This window comes from Heptranchias perlo, chromosome 13, assembly GCF_035084215.1.
Source record: "Heptranchias perlo isolate sHepPer1 chromosome 13, sHepPer1.hap1, whole genome shotgun sequence".
Lineage (NCBI taxonomy): Eukaryota > Metazoa > Chordata > Chondrichthyes > Hexanchiformes > Hexanchidae > Heptranchias > Heptranchias perlo.
In genome coordinates this window covers 66,842,360-66,857,759 of record NC_090337.1, presented here as the reverse complement: position 1 = coordinate 66,857,759, position 15,400 = coordinate 66,842,360, and the positions used below count along the sequence as shown (strand labels likewise).

Sequence of the window (15,400 nt, the reverse complement as noted above, 5' to 3'; positions counted from 1 at the left end):
CAAATTAAACCTCTCGTAATTTAGAGTTGGCAGGGTTTTCTGTGCTCTCACCTTGGACGATAAGGCTTTTGCACCAAGTGTGAGCAGATGTACAGTACAGAGTGAAGCTTCTTCCACACTACCCAAAGCGTTAGACCTCAACCACCTCCAAACAGCTTTCCTTCATGACTTCAAAACTTTGTTTAAAATACTACTCACTCATTTAATTACAGTGAAACCTGCAAAGTCTCCCATATATCATTTCTCCTTTAATGCTGAAGTTACTTTATGAGTTATGGCACTGGTATATCAAGTTGACAGCGAGTACCACCATTAGTCCACTTTGCCAAAAGTACTGTGCTCATGAAAAGCGTGGGATTGATATACCATCACTCTCCTGAGGAACGTTACACCCCCTCCTCCTATATTTTTCCCCCCTTCAGCAGTTGAGGGGATGAGCACTGAATCAGCTTCCAGGCCATCACTTGTGCAGCTTTTGGGCCAGCAGTCAAAACAGCCCTTGACAGCAGTCCAGTGAGGACTCCCCTCCAACCTCTCCCAAACATTGATCGATTAAGAACATGTCACTCTAAACAAATTCCAGGTTACTGCAACAGCCTGCTGCTGGACCTTTGAAAGAGTTACAGGTTCTAATAAAGTTGTAGTGAGGCTATCAAATTGCTCATTATTGAATCTGGAAAAGATATAGTCATGGCAATGCAATCTCCTAGTAATGGAACTGGTTACCTGATCACAAATTAAAAACAAGAAATGAGATCCACAAGGGAACCGGCAAGTTTCCCTTCAATACCATCACAATTCATGCAAGGGCAATGTACCAGAAAAAGGCTGATGGAGGTGGTGCAGCAGGACAAGTACAGTACAACTGGCTTCAGGCCAAAGCCTGGACTAACAGCTCAGGAACAGAATGAGAGAGGCACCTGAAAAGGCGTGGTTGGGGGTGGGGGGGACAAGTATTTATAATATTAATAGCAAATCTCCTGCTCATGGAAAGTCAGAGGATGCCTGGTGTTGAAAACTCAGGAACTGCTTAAAAACCACGTGAAACATCCCTCAGGCTATAAAGTCTAATTCACAAGATAGGACACAGATGAAGGAGGCCATCCACAGTAACAGGCCTATACTCCCCATCACATCACCCATGAATTAGTCCAAGGTTTTTACCTCCACTGCCCTACCCAAGAGATCATTCCAAGAGTTGCTCACTCTGGTATGAAGTTCTTCCCAACGTCTGTCCTAAGCTTTCCCTTCATCAGTTTTAACCCATGCACCCTAGTTCCAGTATCCTTCAAATAGTGTTCCAGACCAACCTGATCTATGCCATTTAAAATTGTGCACACTTCTACAAGGTCCCCAAGTCACCTTCTTTCAAGTTAAGGAGCCCATTCTCCAGTCTTTCCTCATAACTCAATCCTTTGACACTATGCACCACATTTGTGGCTTGACTGTTCCATCTCAATGATCTCGCTCATCTGTATCTCATCCCTTATCAACAAAATTGAACATAACACTCAAAATGCAGAGACCTAGATGTAGTTAAGATTATTAAAAAGGTATGAACAATGTAAAAGTAGATTGCATGCTTGAGGTGATGGGGATAGTTGGATAGGGGCCACCCTTATAAACCAAGGAAGCAAGATTAGCTCTCCGGAAATTGTACCTGTACCAGATGTCGTAAGGGGAGGTCGTGTCTGAGTAACTTGATTGAATTTTTTGAGGAGGTGACAAGGAGGATTGACGAGGGTAGCGCAATTGATGTAGTCTGCATGGATTTTAGCAAGGCTTTTGACAAGGTCCCACATGGCAGATTGGTCAAAAAAGTAAAGGCCCATGGGATCCAAGGGAATGTGGCAAATTGGATCCAAAATTGGCTCAGTGGCAGGAAGCAAAGGGTAATGGTCAACAGGTGTTTTTTGCGACTGGAAGTCTGTTTCCAGTGGGGTGCCGCAGAGCTTGGTACTAGGGTCCTTTGCTTTTTGTGGTATACATTAACGATTTGGACTTAAATGTAGGGGGAATGATTAAGAAATTTGGGGAGGACACAAAGATAGGCCGTGTGGTTGATAGCGAGGAGGAAAGCTGTAGACTGCAGGAAGATATCAATGGACTGGTCAGATGGGCAGAAAATGGAGTTCAATCTGGAGAAGTGTAAGGTGGTGCATTTGGGGAGAGCAAACAAGGCAAGGGAATACACAATAAATGAGAGGATACTGAGAGGTGTAGAGGAACAGAGGGACCTTGGAGTGCATGTCCATAGATCCCTGAAGGTAGCAGGACAGGTAGATAAGATGGTTAAGTGGACATATGGAATGCTTTCCTTTATTAGCCGAGACACAGAATATAAGAGCAGGGATGTTAAGCTGGAACTGTATAAAACACTAGTGAGGCCACAGCTTGAGTACCGCGCACAGTTCTGGTCAACACATTACAGGAAGGATGTAATTGCACTACAGAGGGTGCAGAGATGATTTACGAGGATGTTGCCAGGACTGGGGAATTTTAGCTACGATGACAGATTGGATAGGTTGGGGTTGTTTTCCTTGGAACAGAGGAGGCTGAGGAGTGATTTAATTGAGATGTACAAAATTATGAGGGGCCTAAATAGAGTGGATAGGAAGGACCTATTTCCCTTAGCGGAGGGGTCAATAACCAGGGGGCGTAGATTTGAAGTAATAGGTAAAAGGATTAGAGTGGAAATGAGGAAAAACATTTTCACCCAGAGGATGGTGGGGGTCTGGAACTCACTGCCTGAGAGGGTGGTAGAGGCAGAAACCCTCAACTCATTTAAAAAATACCTGGATGTGTACCTGAAGAACCGTGACCTGCAGGGCTACGGACCAAATGCGGGAAAGTGGGATTAGGCTGGGTGGCTCGTTTCTCAGCTGGCGCGGACGCGATGGGCTGAATGGCCTCCTTCTGTGCCGTAAATTTTCTATGATTCTATGTTAGTCAGCCTGTGGAACAGGACATAGTGACGACCAATGCTTTAGCATTTCTAGAAGGCGATAGGTGGACTTTTGGAAGATAGGAGCAAGTCATTCTGAATAATTAATGGGTTTGGGACCTCCTGAGTTTTGGCCAATAACCCATGAGGCTGGGGGTGGTGGGAGGAGAAAGCATTGGTATATGGCGGTAAGAAATGCCAGGAAGAGCACATTGGAGCCTGATGGCCTTTCTCATCCTCAACACTCAAACATAAACATAAACATGCTGCCTGGCCAGGGCACTATACAGATTTAGCACGACATGTTCCAACATAACCTCTACTGATGTGGCAATGTAATCCAACACACTGTTCACTTTGTTTATTGCTGCTCCAGTGATTTAACCTAACCCTAATGTTCAGTACCAATTGACCATCACACCCAAGTCTTTTTCTGCTTCACGTTTCGCTATTCCTACACAATCCAAAGCTGTTAATTAACACTCGGCTCATACAGGTCAATGGAGAGGCTGTCGTCATTAAGTAAACACTGAGTGAATTCATACAGATGTCAGTTAAGAGATTAGACATTCTGGTTCTAGTATTGTGGCCACACAGATTTTCTTTACACTTTTGAGTTCATCACAAAAAGTTAAGTGTAATACCTGAAACGTGATGGGCAAGAAATGCACACTAGACATACTGTTTTTAGAATATCAAAAATAATTACATTTATAAAAATAATGGAAGTTTCTGAAGCAGCCAATTTAATTTAAATAAATTATTTTCTAAAACTGTATTAACAAAAAAAAAATTCTCCAAGAAAAGACTTAACTGCTATTTTATAAGGAACACAGCAATGGATCATAATGCTGAACACTGGAAACAAATTAGCAGCACAAAGGTCACACTGCAAGTCAGGCCACAAAGTTACACTGGCTCAGGCTGTCTATCAAGCTAGCGCCACAGTTACATCTCCTCAGAGACCTCTCAAGATCAGACACTTCTCAACTCAGTACTTGATCTCACACATTAAATAGTTTTATTTGGAAGTACCGAGTTCCGTTCAAGTCAAACGTGCATTTGGTATCAGTGGAGACATTCTTACTGTACATAAATTACACAAACGTACCACCTCCACCTAGAGCTCTGTAACCTCAAAGGTTATACTGTATCCCCATCTTCCCAAAGAACTTACTATCTACCGTTTGAAGTTTTGTTAATAGGTATTTTTCCAACCTTCTCCCCTGCTTTCATTAAGGTACTGGTGCCCACTGGCATATCAGCTCCCAAGCGCCAGCTGCCCTGCAGGCTGCGAATAGTGAATATTTTTCATGCATATTTCAGCCTTTGCAAAGCTTCCTGGGGTAACAAAATTTCCTTGAAAAACCCAATGGATGACACAATAAATGTGGAGACAGGAAACCACGTCTGTGGGCAAGTGATGGAGTGGCACAACACTCGAGCTCAGAAAATAGTATTTTGAGACAGGACATGTGGTAAGTGTAGCATACTAGGGAGAAATGGGTGACTTTGGACCTATGGTTCCCAGAGCACTCCACCACTGGGATTTTCCTCGTGTAATGTCTGAGTCTGTTGTAGACTAATTGAGAGAGATCGATTGCAATTAGTCAACAACTCCATTATCGTTGTATCATGCCACTACCAGGATGGTAGAAAGCGAACTAAATAGACCTTGGTCTTTTTATGTCTAGCAATTCCTATGCAGCAGTTAAACTGACGCTCCATCTAAGATATAGGCAATGTTTTCAATCTTTTTAAAGTGATATTTCCAGTAGAAATTGGCAAAACCACACAACTTCCCCTTTGGAGTGACAAAAACAAAAACATCTCACCTCTACTTCAAACTGCTCCTCTACGTCATCCAGCAATTGGACCACGAGCTGGATCCCTCTGCCTCGGGGTTTGAAAAAGGCTGCTGTCGTGGCCGTGGAGAGGCTCTGCCCCGGCTCCAATGTACTAACCCCTGCAGTCGCCTGTACTCCAAGTCGAGCTGCGGGACTCTGCAACACCCGATATGTTCCTTCCATCTCCTCCATCGCTCGCCAGCGGGCAACGGATGTAATCTAGGAAAGAGAAACCACCAGGGTTAAATATTTGCCACCAGATTGTGACTGCACTTTAAACAATGCAGTGACTTGCTACTGAGTCACACAACTTCAAAACATTCTTAGTTCTTCTTGATCTTTGCTAATATCACAGCAGCCGATGTCAGGGATATACACAAAAGTATCCTTGTGTAAATCGTGCAGGCAAAGCGCTAGTGCATCAATGACTGCACCAAACTAGCATCAGAAAAACAGTTTTAATAAATTCTTTTCTCTATTTATACTTTGACAAAGGAACTATTTATTAGGCTGAAGGATCAGTTTGTAAAGTCTGCTCACATCTATCCGAATCCTATTATTCCTGGCCACCCAGTCACACACTGAAAGATTGCACTACTTCTACTTTTGGAGTTAGGGGAAGTCAGTCACCTAACAATATTTTAGCAGGTATCAGTGAGTGGCACAATAGGATCTTGTAATAGATAGAAAGATAGAGTCACACAAATAGAAAGAGAAAGATAGAAAAAGAGAAAGATAAGACAAAATGGGAAAAAAAGAAACTTGTGTTTACCTAACACCTTTCACCTTGTCAGGGCCAAATGGTGCCATGAAATGAAAGAACTCCCCTGATGGCTTTTGAAGTTTATCCAGTAACAGCTGTACAGACCAAGGTCCCAGGATCTGTGCCGGCTTAGCTAATCTCAGTGGGGATGCTGAGGCCAGTTGAATTCTCCCTGAGTGAGAGGGAAAGGTAATTATTTTAAGAGAGGGCCTCCTATTATCTCCCCCAGCCCAGCAACCTCCAGACTCCATTCCTTTCTCCTGCCTCAGTGCTGCTAGGCCCAAGGAATCCTCTGGTTATCCAAATCCTACAATCCTCTCCCACCCCCCACCACCCAACAATGCTGTTTAACCACAGGAATCAATCCCATTTCTGTCAAAGCCCAAAACCTTAAGTGCTACTAAACCAAATGACCCTCTCCTTTCCCCACTACTGCTAAACACCAGATAGCTTTGCCTAAAATACTACTTTTCCTATTGTCTTTCTATGTATCCTTTATTTAAAAAAAGACAAGATAAAATTGAGTAATTATATAAACAGGCTTAGTTTTTGCAGAATGATGGGCAGTTGAGTTTTATTTATACTGGCAAAAGCAGTTCACAATGTCACAGAATCCCAACATCTAGCAACAAAATTCACAGCATCCAGCAAGCTGAGCGAGAATTCAGTCTTGGCTTCCTAAGTCTTTTTTCAGCCAGAAACTTCTGATAGTGACCCTTCAAATCCTGAAAACTCCAGCGTTCATTGGTTGAAGCTTAAAAGTGATATTCTGTGACTTAGAGCGACAGTGTGAACTGCTTTCGCCAGTATTAAAAAATACCGTCCATCATTCTGCAAAAACTAAGTCAGTGGCCTGTTGGAAGACGGACGAGTTCCATTCATTAGGCCAGAAATTTCAGGACGCGCAGGGCAGTTAACTACAATGATTAAGACGCTTCTACCCTCAGCTCAAAACTTTCTGTCCAGAGATCAAATGCACCTCTCAAAAATGGTAAATGTCATCCAAGATCGCCGACTAAAACAGTAAACGATGCCTCTGGGGAAGTGTTGAACATTTTTGAAACCTCTTGGTCATTCACTTTTACCGACGAACAGAAGAGGAAGCTTCTCAAATCCGTCCATATTGGCGACCGGAAGAAGTGTCACGCACTCCGTACTCTGTTTCCCACCAACTCACTTCCTGTCGTGAAAGGTGCAAATCCCCCCAGTAAAAGCTTCCATCGAGGTTGAACACACAATAAGGCCAGAACTTTTGAAGTAATGGCAGACAAAAGCCTAGTAAAAGTTGGTAATAGATAATCACGTCATTTCAGAGGTCACTTCAATGGCTTCTCCGACCATTTGCTTAGGAGTTATGGCATCAACTTTTATCCATCTCTTGATCCATCCCAAGTTGACTTTAGACAAATCGCTAAACCCGACTGTTCCTGCGATTTTGACAACTTTTCCCAATAAAATCAATTCTGAAATTCCGGGGAGATTTTTGATCGGACGCTGACTTGAACCAATCAAGAAGTTCCCCAACGTCATCGAATTTAGAAGTGCACTACCATTTCATGTCACTTCTGAAATTTCCACTTCTGACCAGTGGTAGGACAGAACCCTGCTACTGTTTGTGGATTTTGCTGATTACTGCCCGAGTGACACTATATTCTTTTGCTAATGCAGTTTGTGACTTTGACCAGCAGAGTGATAATACTGTACTCGTGGCTCAAATTCAGATCTGCAAACTTTTTTATTTAATTCGATTTTCACAAAAATAGCAGCCGCTATGGGCGTTAAAATACTTAACAGCCTCTCGTAAATAACCACCGTCACAGGAAGGCCCGTCCTTGTAACACGATGGAGCGATTAGTGGGGGGGGGGGGGGGGCGGGGGGGGGGTCAGGAGGAATTTAAAATTTGCATGCGCAGTGAAAACCGCACATTATTCAATGTTTTGTTAATCTGGGCCACAAATTTGCATTACATTAGATGGATTATACATTACACGACTATAACAATATACAAATTCAAACATGTATAAAACATACTGAACACAGCCCGCTGCCAGTATAACATTATTCGGATAACAATAGGCAATAACATTATACAAACTCAACAGTATAAGTTGAAATGTAAAAAATATTGCAATGAAATCACCTCTCTCCCATCAGAAATGCTTTATGTTTTGCTGAGGCCTAACTTTTGACAGGGACCATGAGGCTCGAGATTTGCTTCAACACTAGTGCTGCTGTTCTGAAAACCTTCTGGCCTCGAGCAACACCATCGGTGGTCTGTTATTTTAAAAACGAGCATAGGCTCACCCAGCCAGACTGCTGCCCCAAGGCCCCCCAAACCCTTCCCCACCTAGCTCACAGCAAAATGTTTCACCCTCAACAACTTCCTGCTAGATCAGGTTCACCACTAACACACAATCCCAGCTCTGAAGAGCTCCCAGTACTCCCCTAACCATTCCCGGCCTCTTGCGTTCTGGCCTTAAACCAGTTTTGAAGCACTAAACATGCTCATAGAGTATCTGCTGATAATACATTATCTCTTGATTGTGTATAGGTAACAATCACCCTTGGAGTAACATGGGCGACACTCGTGTAGCTTAATACAAAGGTAGAGTCATGGTCTCACCTTCACTGGTAAATTCACTAAGAAGTTTCAGGGCAAATAGAAAGGGCAAGTTAAGCGGCCGCACATGAGCAGTCAAACGCGGAAATCCGGAACTTGCTCTTCCTGATTCCCTGCTGGTCTGACAGCCTCGCGTTAAAGGGATCGTGCGGGCTGGAATCAATGGACCAGCACAAACTTGCTCTCCTGCCCAGCCGGAAATTAACTAATCTCACCAGAAAAAAGGTACGCTGAGTTATATCAGGTCTAAACTAACTTTTAAGTAGTAAGTATTAATGACTGCCAAACAACTTCCCTGGCACTGAAAATTAACTTTTAAAGATGTGGAGTCTCAGTACTCCCGATTTTAATAGTTATTCGACATTTAAGAAAAAAATTTAAAATTCTTATTTTTTTCACTTTTGCTTTCTGTCTCTTATCTCAGTCTTTTAATCTTACCCTCTCTTTATTTTGCTGTCTCTATCTGATTTTATAGTACATTTACTAATCTTATCTGACACTTCCTGGTTGTTAGTTTGCACAGTTTGTAAATGAGTTTCACTCCCTGATTCTCACAGCATGGTTTGCTTCAAGCTGATTTGTTGAGGGGACACAATTTTATTTGATTTTCAAATAACCTGGTGTTGTAAGATTCCTTACATTTGTTGAGGGGACACAGCGATCCTTTCCTCCTCTCACAGCTCAGAGCGGCACTGCACTTCTTGCAGGTCTCAATTAAAGCAAGTTGATGCCCAGAAGCTCACAAAAGGTTTACGGGTGGGTGAGTTAGTTAAAGCAAGTTGATGCCCAGAAGCTCACAAAAGGTTTACGGGTGGGTGAGTTAGTTACTTATGAGCGGCAGGCAATGTCCATTCACTGCTCGGCACTATTTCCGGCCCATTAGGACAGGTGACCAAAAGCTTGGTCAAGTAGGTATGTTTTAAGGACAGTCTTAAAAGGAGGAGAGAGGGGCAGAGGGGTTAAGGGAGAGTTTTCCAGAACTTAGGGTCTAGGCAGCTGAAGGCACAACTGCCAACTGTGAGGCGACAGATATCAGGGATGCAGGATGGAGAGGTGGAGCTGGGTGTCATCAGCATACAGGTGGAACCTGGCCCAATGGCTTCGGATGATGTTGCCAAGGGGAAGTATGTAGATAAGACACCTCTTTTTGACCTCCAAATGGCTTCGGGAGTGTCTGACACACGTAAATTTTTAACCTGTGTACTTGCACACTTTATTTACAAACGTATTCGGCATTGTTTACACAGCCCCAACTGGCACATCATGAAGTGACATTGCAATACAGCAATAACAACATATAGCAGAAGATCATTTACATCTGTTTAGATTTAGGAACCAATTTCCAGTGGAAGAGTTTTCTCAATATGTACTTGCTTGCTTTATACAGTGGCATTTATACTCCACATGCACAGTAACTTGAAAGTACACTGCTCCCCCAGTCTAGCCACAGACCTCGAGCGATGTCACACCAGAATCCCATGTAGTTAGACCCCCCCCCCTTTTACTCCGGTCGCCCACTGCCCCACACCACTCCACCCCCAACTGCCCAACTCTGGCCCACTCCATCACCCACTGCCAAATTTTCTCCCCTCGCCACACTCTGACCCCCTTCCCCCACCACACTCTGAGTCCGGCCTCTGCCCCCTCCCCCTCTACAATCTGAGCCCGGCCTCTTTCTCCCCCTCTCCACACTCCGGGCCCAGCCTCTTCCCCACCCCCTCCCCCTCCCCCTCCACACTCTGGGCCCGGCCTCTTCCCCAACCCCCCTCCCCCTCCACACTCTGGGCCCGGCCTCTTCCCCAACCCCCCTCCCCCTCCACACTCTGGGCCCGGCCTCTTCCCCAACCCCCCTCCCCCCCTCCCCCTCCCCCTCCACACTCTGGGCCCGGCCTCTTCCCCAACCCCCCTCCCCCTCCCCCTCCCCCTCCACACTCTGGGCCCGGCCTCTTCCCCAACCCCCCTCCTCCCTCCCCACTCTGGGCCCAGCCTCTCTCTCTCTCTCCCCTCCCCAATCTGGGCCCGGCCTCTCTCCCCTCACACACCCCCAGCCCCACCCCCCTACATCCGCCGCCCGCTTCCTCCGATTATCACACCTGCGATTCCCTGGGCGGCGGCAATGCAACCCCGGTGCCGGACCCTCCCTCCGGCTGCCGCCCCGGTCTCACACTCACCTCAGCGCCGCTCTCACCGACCGCACTCCACCGCCGCCATCTTCCTCAGCGATCAGTCTGCTCGCTGATTGGCTGCCGACCAACCCCCGAGCACCCAATAGGAACCCGATGGATGCGATCCGCGCCCCATTGGCTGTAGGCAAACGCGTTCACGATGTTTCATTGGCTGCAGGGTACTCGGAGAAGGCTGATTGGTCAGTATCGCAGGTCACTGGAGCTTATTGGTTGAATGCGAGACTCTGATTGCGCAGAATAAAACCGGAGGAGCCGGAAATCCGAGAACAAGGACAGGGGGGACAGAGATAGGGGGTACAGGGGGACAGAGATAGGGGGTACAGGGGGACTGAGATAGGGGGTACAGGGGGGACAGAGATAGGGGGGACAGAGATAGGGGGTACAGGGGGGGACAGAGATAGGGGGTACAGGGGGGACAGAGATAGGGGGTACAGGGGGACAGAGATAGGGGGTACAGGGGGACAGAGATAGGGGGTACAGGGGGACAGAGATAGGGGGTACAGGGGGTCAGAGATAGGGGGTACAGGGGGACAGAGATAGGGGGTACAGGGGGACAGAGATAGGGGGTACAGGGGGTCAGAGATAGGGGGTACAGGGGGGACAGAGATAGGGGGTACAGGGGGACAGAGATAGGGGGTACAGGGGGGGACAGAGATAGGGGGTACAGGGGGGGACAGAGATAGGGGGTACAGGGGGGACAGAGATAGGGGGTACAGGGGGGACAGAGATAGGGGGGACAGAGATAGGGGGTACAGGGGGGACAGAGATAGGGGGGACAGAGATAGGGGGTACAGGGGGGACAGAGATAGGGGGTACAGGGGGGACAGAGATAGGGGGTACAGGGGGGACAGAGATAGGGGGTACAGGGGGGACAGAGATAGGGGGTACAGGGGGACAGAGATAGGGGGTACAGGGGGACAGAGATAGGGGGTACAGGGGGGGACAGAGATAGGGGGTACAGGGGGGACAGAGATAGGGGGTACAGGGGGGACAGAGATATGGGGTACAGGGGGGACAGAGATAGGGGGTACAGGGGGGGACAGAGATAGGGGGTACAGGGGGGACAGAGATAGGCGGTACAGGGGGGACAGAGATAGGGGGTACAGGGGGGACAGAGATAGGGGGGACAGAGATAGGGGGTATAGGGGGTACAGGGGGGACAGAGATAGGGGGTACAGGGGGACAGAGATAGGGGGTACAGGGGGGGACAGAGATAGGGGGTACAGGGGGACAGAGATAGGGGGTACGGGGGGGACAGAGATAGGGGGTACAGGGGGACAGAGATAGGGGGTGCAGGGATATGGGGTACAGGGGGGACAGAGATAGAGGGTACAGAGATAGGGGGTACAGGGGACAGAGATAGGGGGTACAGGGATAGGGGGTACAGGGATAGGGGGGACAGAGATAGAGGGTACAGAGATAGGGGTACAGGGGGGACAGAGATAGGGGGTACAGGGATAGGGGGGACAGAGATAGGGGGTACAGGGATAGGGGGTACAGGGGGGACAGAGATAGGGGGTACAGGGGGACAGAGATAGGGGGTACAGGGGGACAGAGATAGGGGGGACAGGGATAGGGGGGACAGAGATAGGGGGTACAGGGGGACAGAGATAGGGGGACAGGGATAGGGGGTACAGAGATAGAGGGTACAGAGATAGGGGGGACAGAGATAGGGGGTACAGGGATAGGGGGTACAGGGGGGACAGAGATAGGGGGTACAGGGATAGGGGTACAGGGGGACAGAGATAGGGGGTACAGGGATAGGGGGGACAGAGATACGGGGGACAGAGATAGCGGGTACAGGGGGGACAGAGATAGGGGGGACAGGGGGGACAGAGATAGGGGGTACAGGGATAGGGGGTACAGGGGGACAGAGATAGGGGGGACAGAGATAGGGGGGACAGAGATAGGGGGTACAGGGATAGGGGGTACAGGGATAGGGGGGACAGAGATAGGGGGGACAGAGATAGGGGGTACAGGGGGACAGAGATAGGGGGTACAGGGATAGGGGGTACAGGGGGACAGAGATAGGGGGTACAGGGATAGGGGGTACAGGGGGGACAGAGATAGGGGGTACAGGGATAGGGGGTACAGGGGGGACAGAGATAGGGGGTACAGGGATAGGGGGTACAGGGGGGACAGAGATATGGGGTACAGGGATAGGGGGTACAGGGGGGACAGAGATAGGGGGTACAGGGGGGACAGAGATAGGGGGTACAGGGGGAACAGAGATAGGGGGTACAGGGGGACAGAGATAGGGGGTACAGGGATAGGGGGTACAGGGGGACAGAGATAGGGGGTACAGGGGGGACAGAGATAGGGGGTACAGGGATAGGGGGTACAGGGGGACAGAGATAGGGGGTACAGGGGGGACAGAGATAGGGGGTACAGGGGGGACAGAGATAGGGGGTACAGGGATAGGAGGTACAGGGACAGGGGGAACAGAGATAGGGGGTACAGGGGGACAGAGATAGGGGGTACAGGGATAGGGGGGACAGGGGGACAGAGATAGGGGGTACAGAGATAGGGGGTACGGGGGACAGAGATAGGGGGTACAGGGATAGGGGGACAGGGATAGGGGGTACAGGGGGGACACGGATAGGGGGTACAGGGGGGACAGAGATAGGGGTATAGGGATAGGGGGACAGAGATAGGGGGTACAGGGATAGGGGGGACAGAGATAGGGGGTACAGGGGGGACAGAGATAGGGGGGACAGGGGGGACAGGGATAGGGGGTACAGGGGGGACAGAGATAGGGGGTACAGGGATAGGGGGTACAGGGATAGGGGGACAGAGATAGGGGGTACAGGGATAGGGGGTACAGGGGGACAGAGATAGGGGGTACAGGGATAAGGGGGACAGAGATAGGGGTACAGGGATAGGGGGTACAGGGGGGACAGAGATAGGGGGTACGGGGATAGGGGGTACGGGGGACAGAGATAGGGGGTACGGGGGGACAGAGACAGGGGTAGAGGCATAGGGGGTACGGGGGGACAGAGATAGGGGGTACAGGGGACAGAGATACGGGGTACGGGGGGACAGAGATAGGGGGTACAGGGATAGGGGGACAGAGATAGGGGGTACGGGGACAGGGGGGACAGAGATAGGGGGTACAGAGATAGGGGGTACGGGGGGACAGAGATAGGGGGGACAGGGATAGGGGGTACAGGGGGGACAGAGATAGGGGGTACAGGGATAGGGGGTACAGGGATAGGGGGACAGAGATAGGGGGTACAGGGATAGGGGGTACAGGGGGACAGAGATAGGGGGTACAGGGATAAGGGGGACAGAGATAGGGGTACAGGGATAGGGGGTACAGGGGGGACAGAGATAGGGGGTACGGGGGACAGAGATAGGGGGTACGGGGGGACAGAGATAGGGGTAGAGGGATAGGGGGTACGGGGGGACAGAGATAGGGGGTACAGGGGACAGAGATACGGGGTACGGGGGGACAGAGATAGGGGGTACAGGGATAGGGGGACAGAGATAGGGGGTACGGGGACAGGGGGGACAGAGATAGGGGGTACAGAGATAGGGGGTACGGGGGGACAGAGGTAGGGAGTACAGGGATAGGGGGTACGGGGGACAGAGATGGGGGGTACGGGGGGACAGAGATAGGGGGTACAGGGCTAGGGGGTACAGGGGGGACAGGGATAGGGGGTACAGGGATAGGGGGACAGAGATAGGGGGTACAGGGATAGGGGGTACAGGGGGGACAGAGATAGGGGGTACAGAGATAGGGGGTACGGGGGGACAGAGATAGGGGGTACGGGGGGACAGAGATAGGGGGTACGGGGGGACAGAGATAGGGGGTACAGGGATAGGGGGTACGGGGGGGACAGAGATAGGGGGTACGGGGATAGGGGGACAGGGGTACAGGAATAGGGGGTACAGGGATAGGGGGGACAGAGATAGGGGGTACGGGGATAGGGGGTACGGGGATAGGGGGGACAGAGATAGGGGGTACAGAGATAGGGGGTACGGGGGGACAGAGATAGGGGGTACAGGGATAGGGGATACGGGGGGACAGAGATAGGGGGTACGGGGGACAGAGATAGGGGGTACGGGGGGACAGAGATAGGGGGTACAGGGCTAGGGGGTACGGGGGGACAGAGATAGGGGGTACGGGGGGACAGAGATAGGGGGTACAGGGGACAGAGATAGGGGGTACGGGGGGACAGAGATAGGGGGTACGGGGGGACAGAGATAGGGGGTACGGGGGGACAGAGATAGGGGGTACGGGGGGACAGAGATAGGGGGGACGGGGGGACAGAGATAGGGGGTACGGGGATAGTGGGTACAGGGGGACAGAGATAGGGGTACAGGGATAGGGACAGGGGGTACGGGGGACAGAGATGGAGGGTACGGGGGGACAGAGATAGGGGGTACAGGTGACAGAGATAGGGGGTACGGGGGGACAGAGATAGGGGGTACGGGGGGACAGAGATAGGGTGTACGGGGGACAGAGATAGGGGGTACGGCGATAGGGGGTACAGGGGAACAGAGATAGGGGTACAGGGATAGGGACAGGGGGTACGGGGGACAGAGATAGGGGGTACGGGGGGACAGAGATAGGGGTACAGGGATATGGATAGCGGGTACGGGGGGCAGAGATAGGGGTACAGGGATAGGGATGGGTGGTACAGGGGGCAGAGATAGGGGTACAGGGATAGGGATAGGGGGTACGGGGGACAGAGATAGGGGGTACGGGGGGACAGAGATAGGGGTACAGGGATAGGGGGGACAGGGATGAGGATAGGGGGGTACAGGGATAGGGGGACAGGGATGAGGATAGGGGGTACCGGGATAGGGGGACAGGAATGGGGATAGAGGGGCACAGGGATAGGGGGATAGGGATAAGGGGACAGGGATAGGTGGGGATAGGGATAGGAATAGGGGGGTACAGGGATAGGGATAGGGGGTATGGGGATAGGTGGGGATAGGGATAGAAATAGGGGTTACAGGGATAGAGGGGGACAGGGATAGGGGGGACAGGGATAGGGGGGACAGGGATAGGGGGGGCAGGGATAGGAATAGGG

The 15,400-nt window shown here is 50.3% G+C and overlaps 1 protein-coding gene across 4 annotated transcripts in view; it reads right to left on the bottom strand.

The window, feature by feature from the left end:
* Nucleotides 1-10,416, bottom strand: part of farp2 (FERM, RhoGEF and pleckstrin domain protein 2) — a 237,559-nt gene extending 227,143 nt beyond the window's left edge. For 3 of the 4 annotated variants that reach the window (XM_067995648.1, XM_067995650.1, XM_067995651.1), the window contains exons 1-2: nucleotides 10,347-10,416; nucleotides 4,780-5,010 (exon numbers count right to left, since the gene is read on the bottom strand). In XM_067995648.1, coding sequence (XP_067851749.1) covers nucleotides 4,780-4,983 — 204 coding nt within the window. In that variant the 5' untranslated portion in view covers nucleotides 4,984-5,010; nucleotides 10,347-10,416. Of the gene's footprint in view, nucleotides 1-4,779; nucleotides 5,011-5,563; nucleotides 5,633-10,346 lie in introns of those variants that run through there. The other variant, XM_067995649.1, reaches the window with a different exon arrangement.
* Between the last annotated feature and the right edge of the window lie 4,984 nt (nucleotides 10,417-15,400).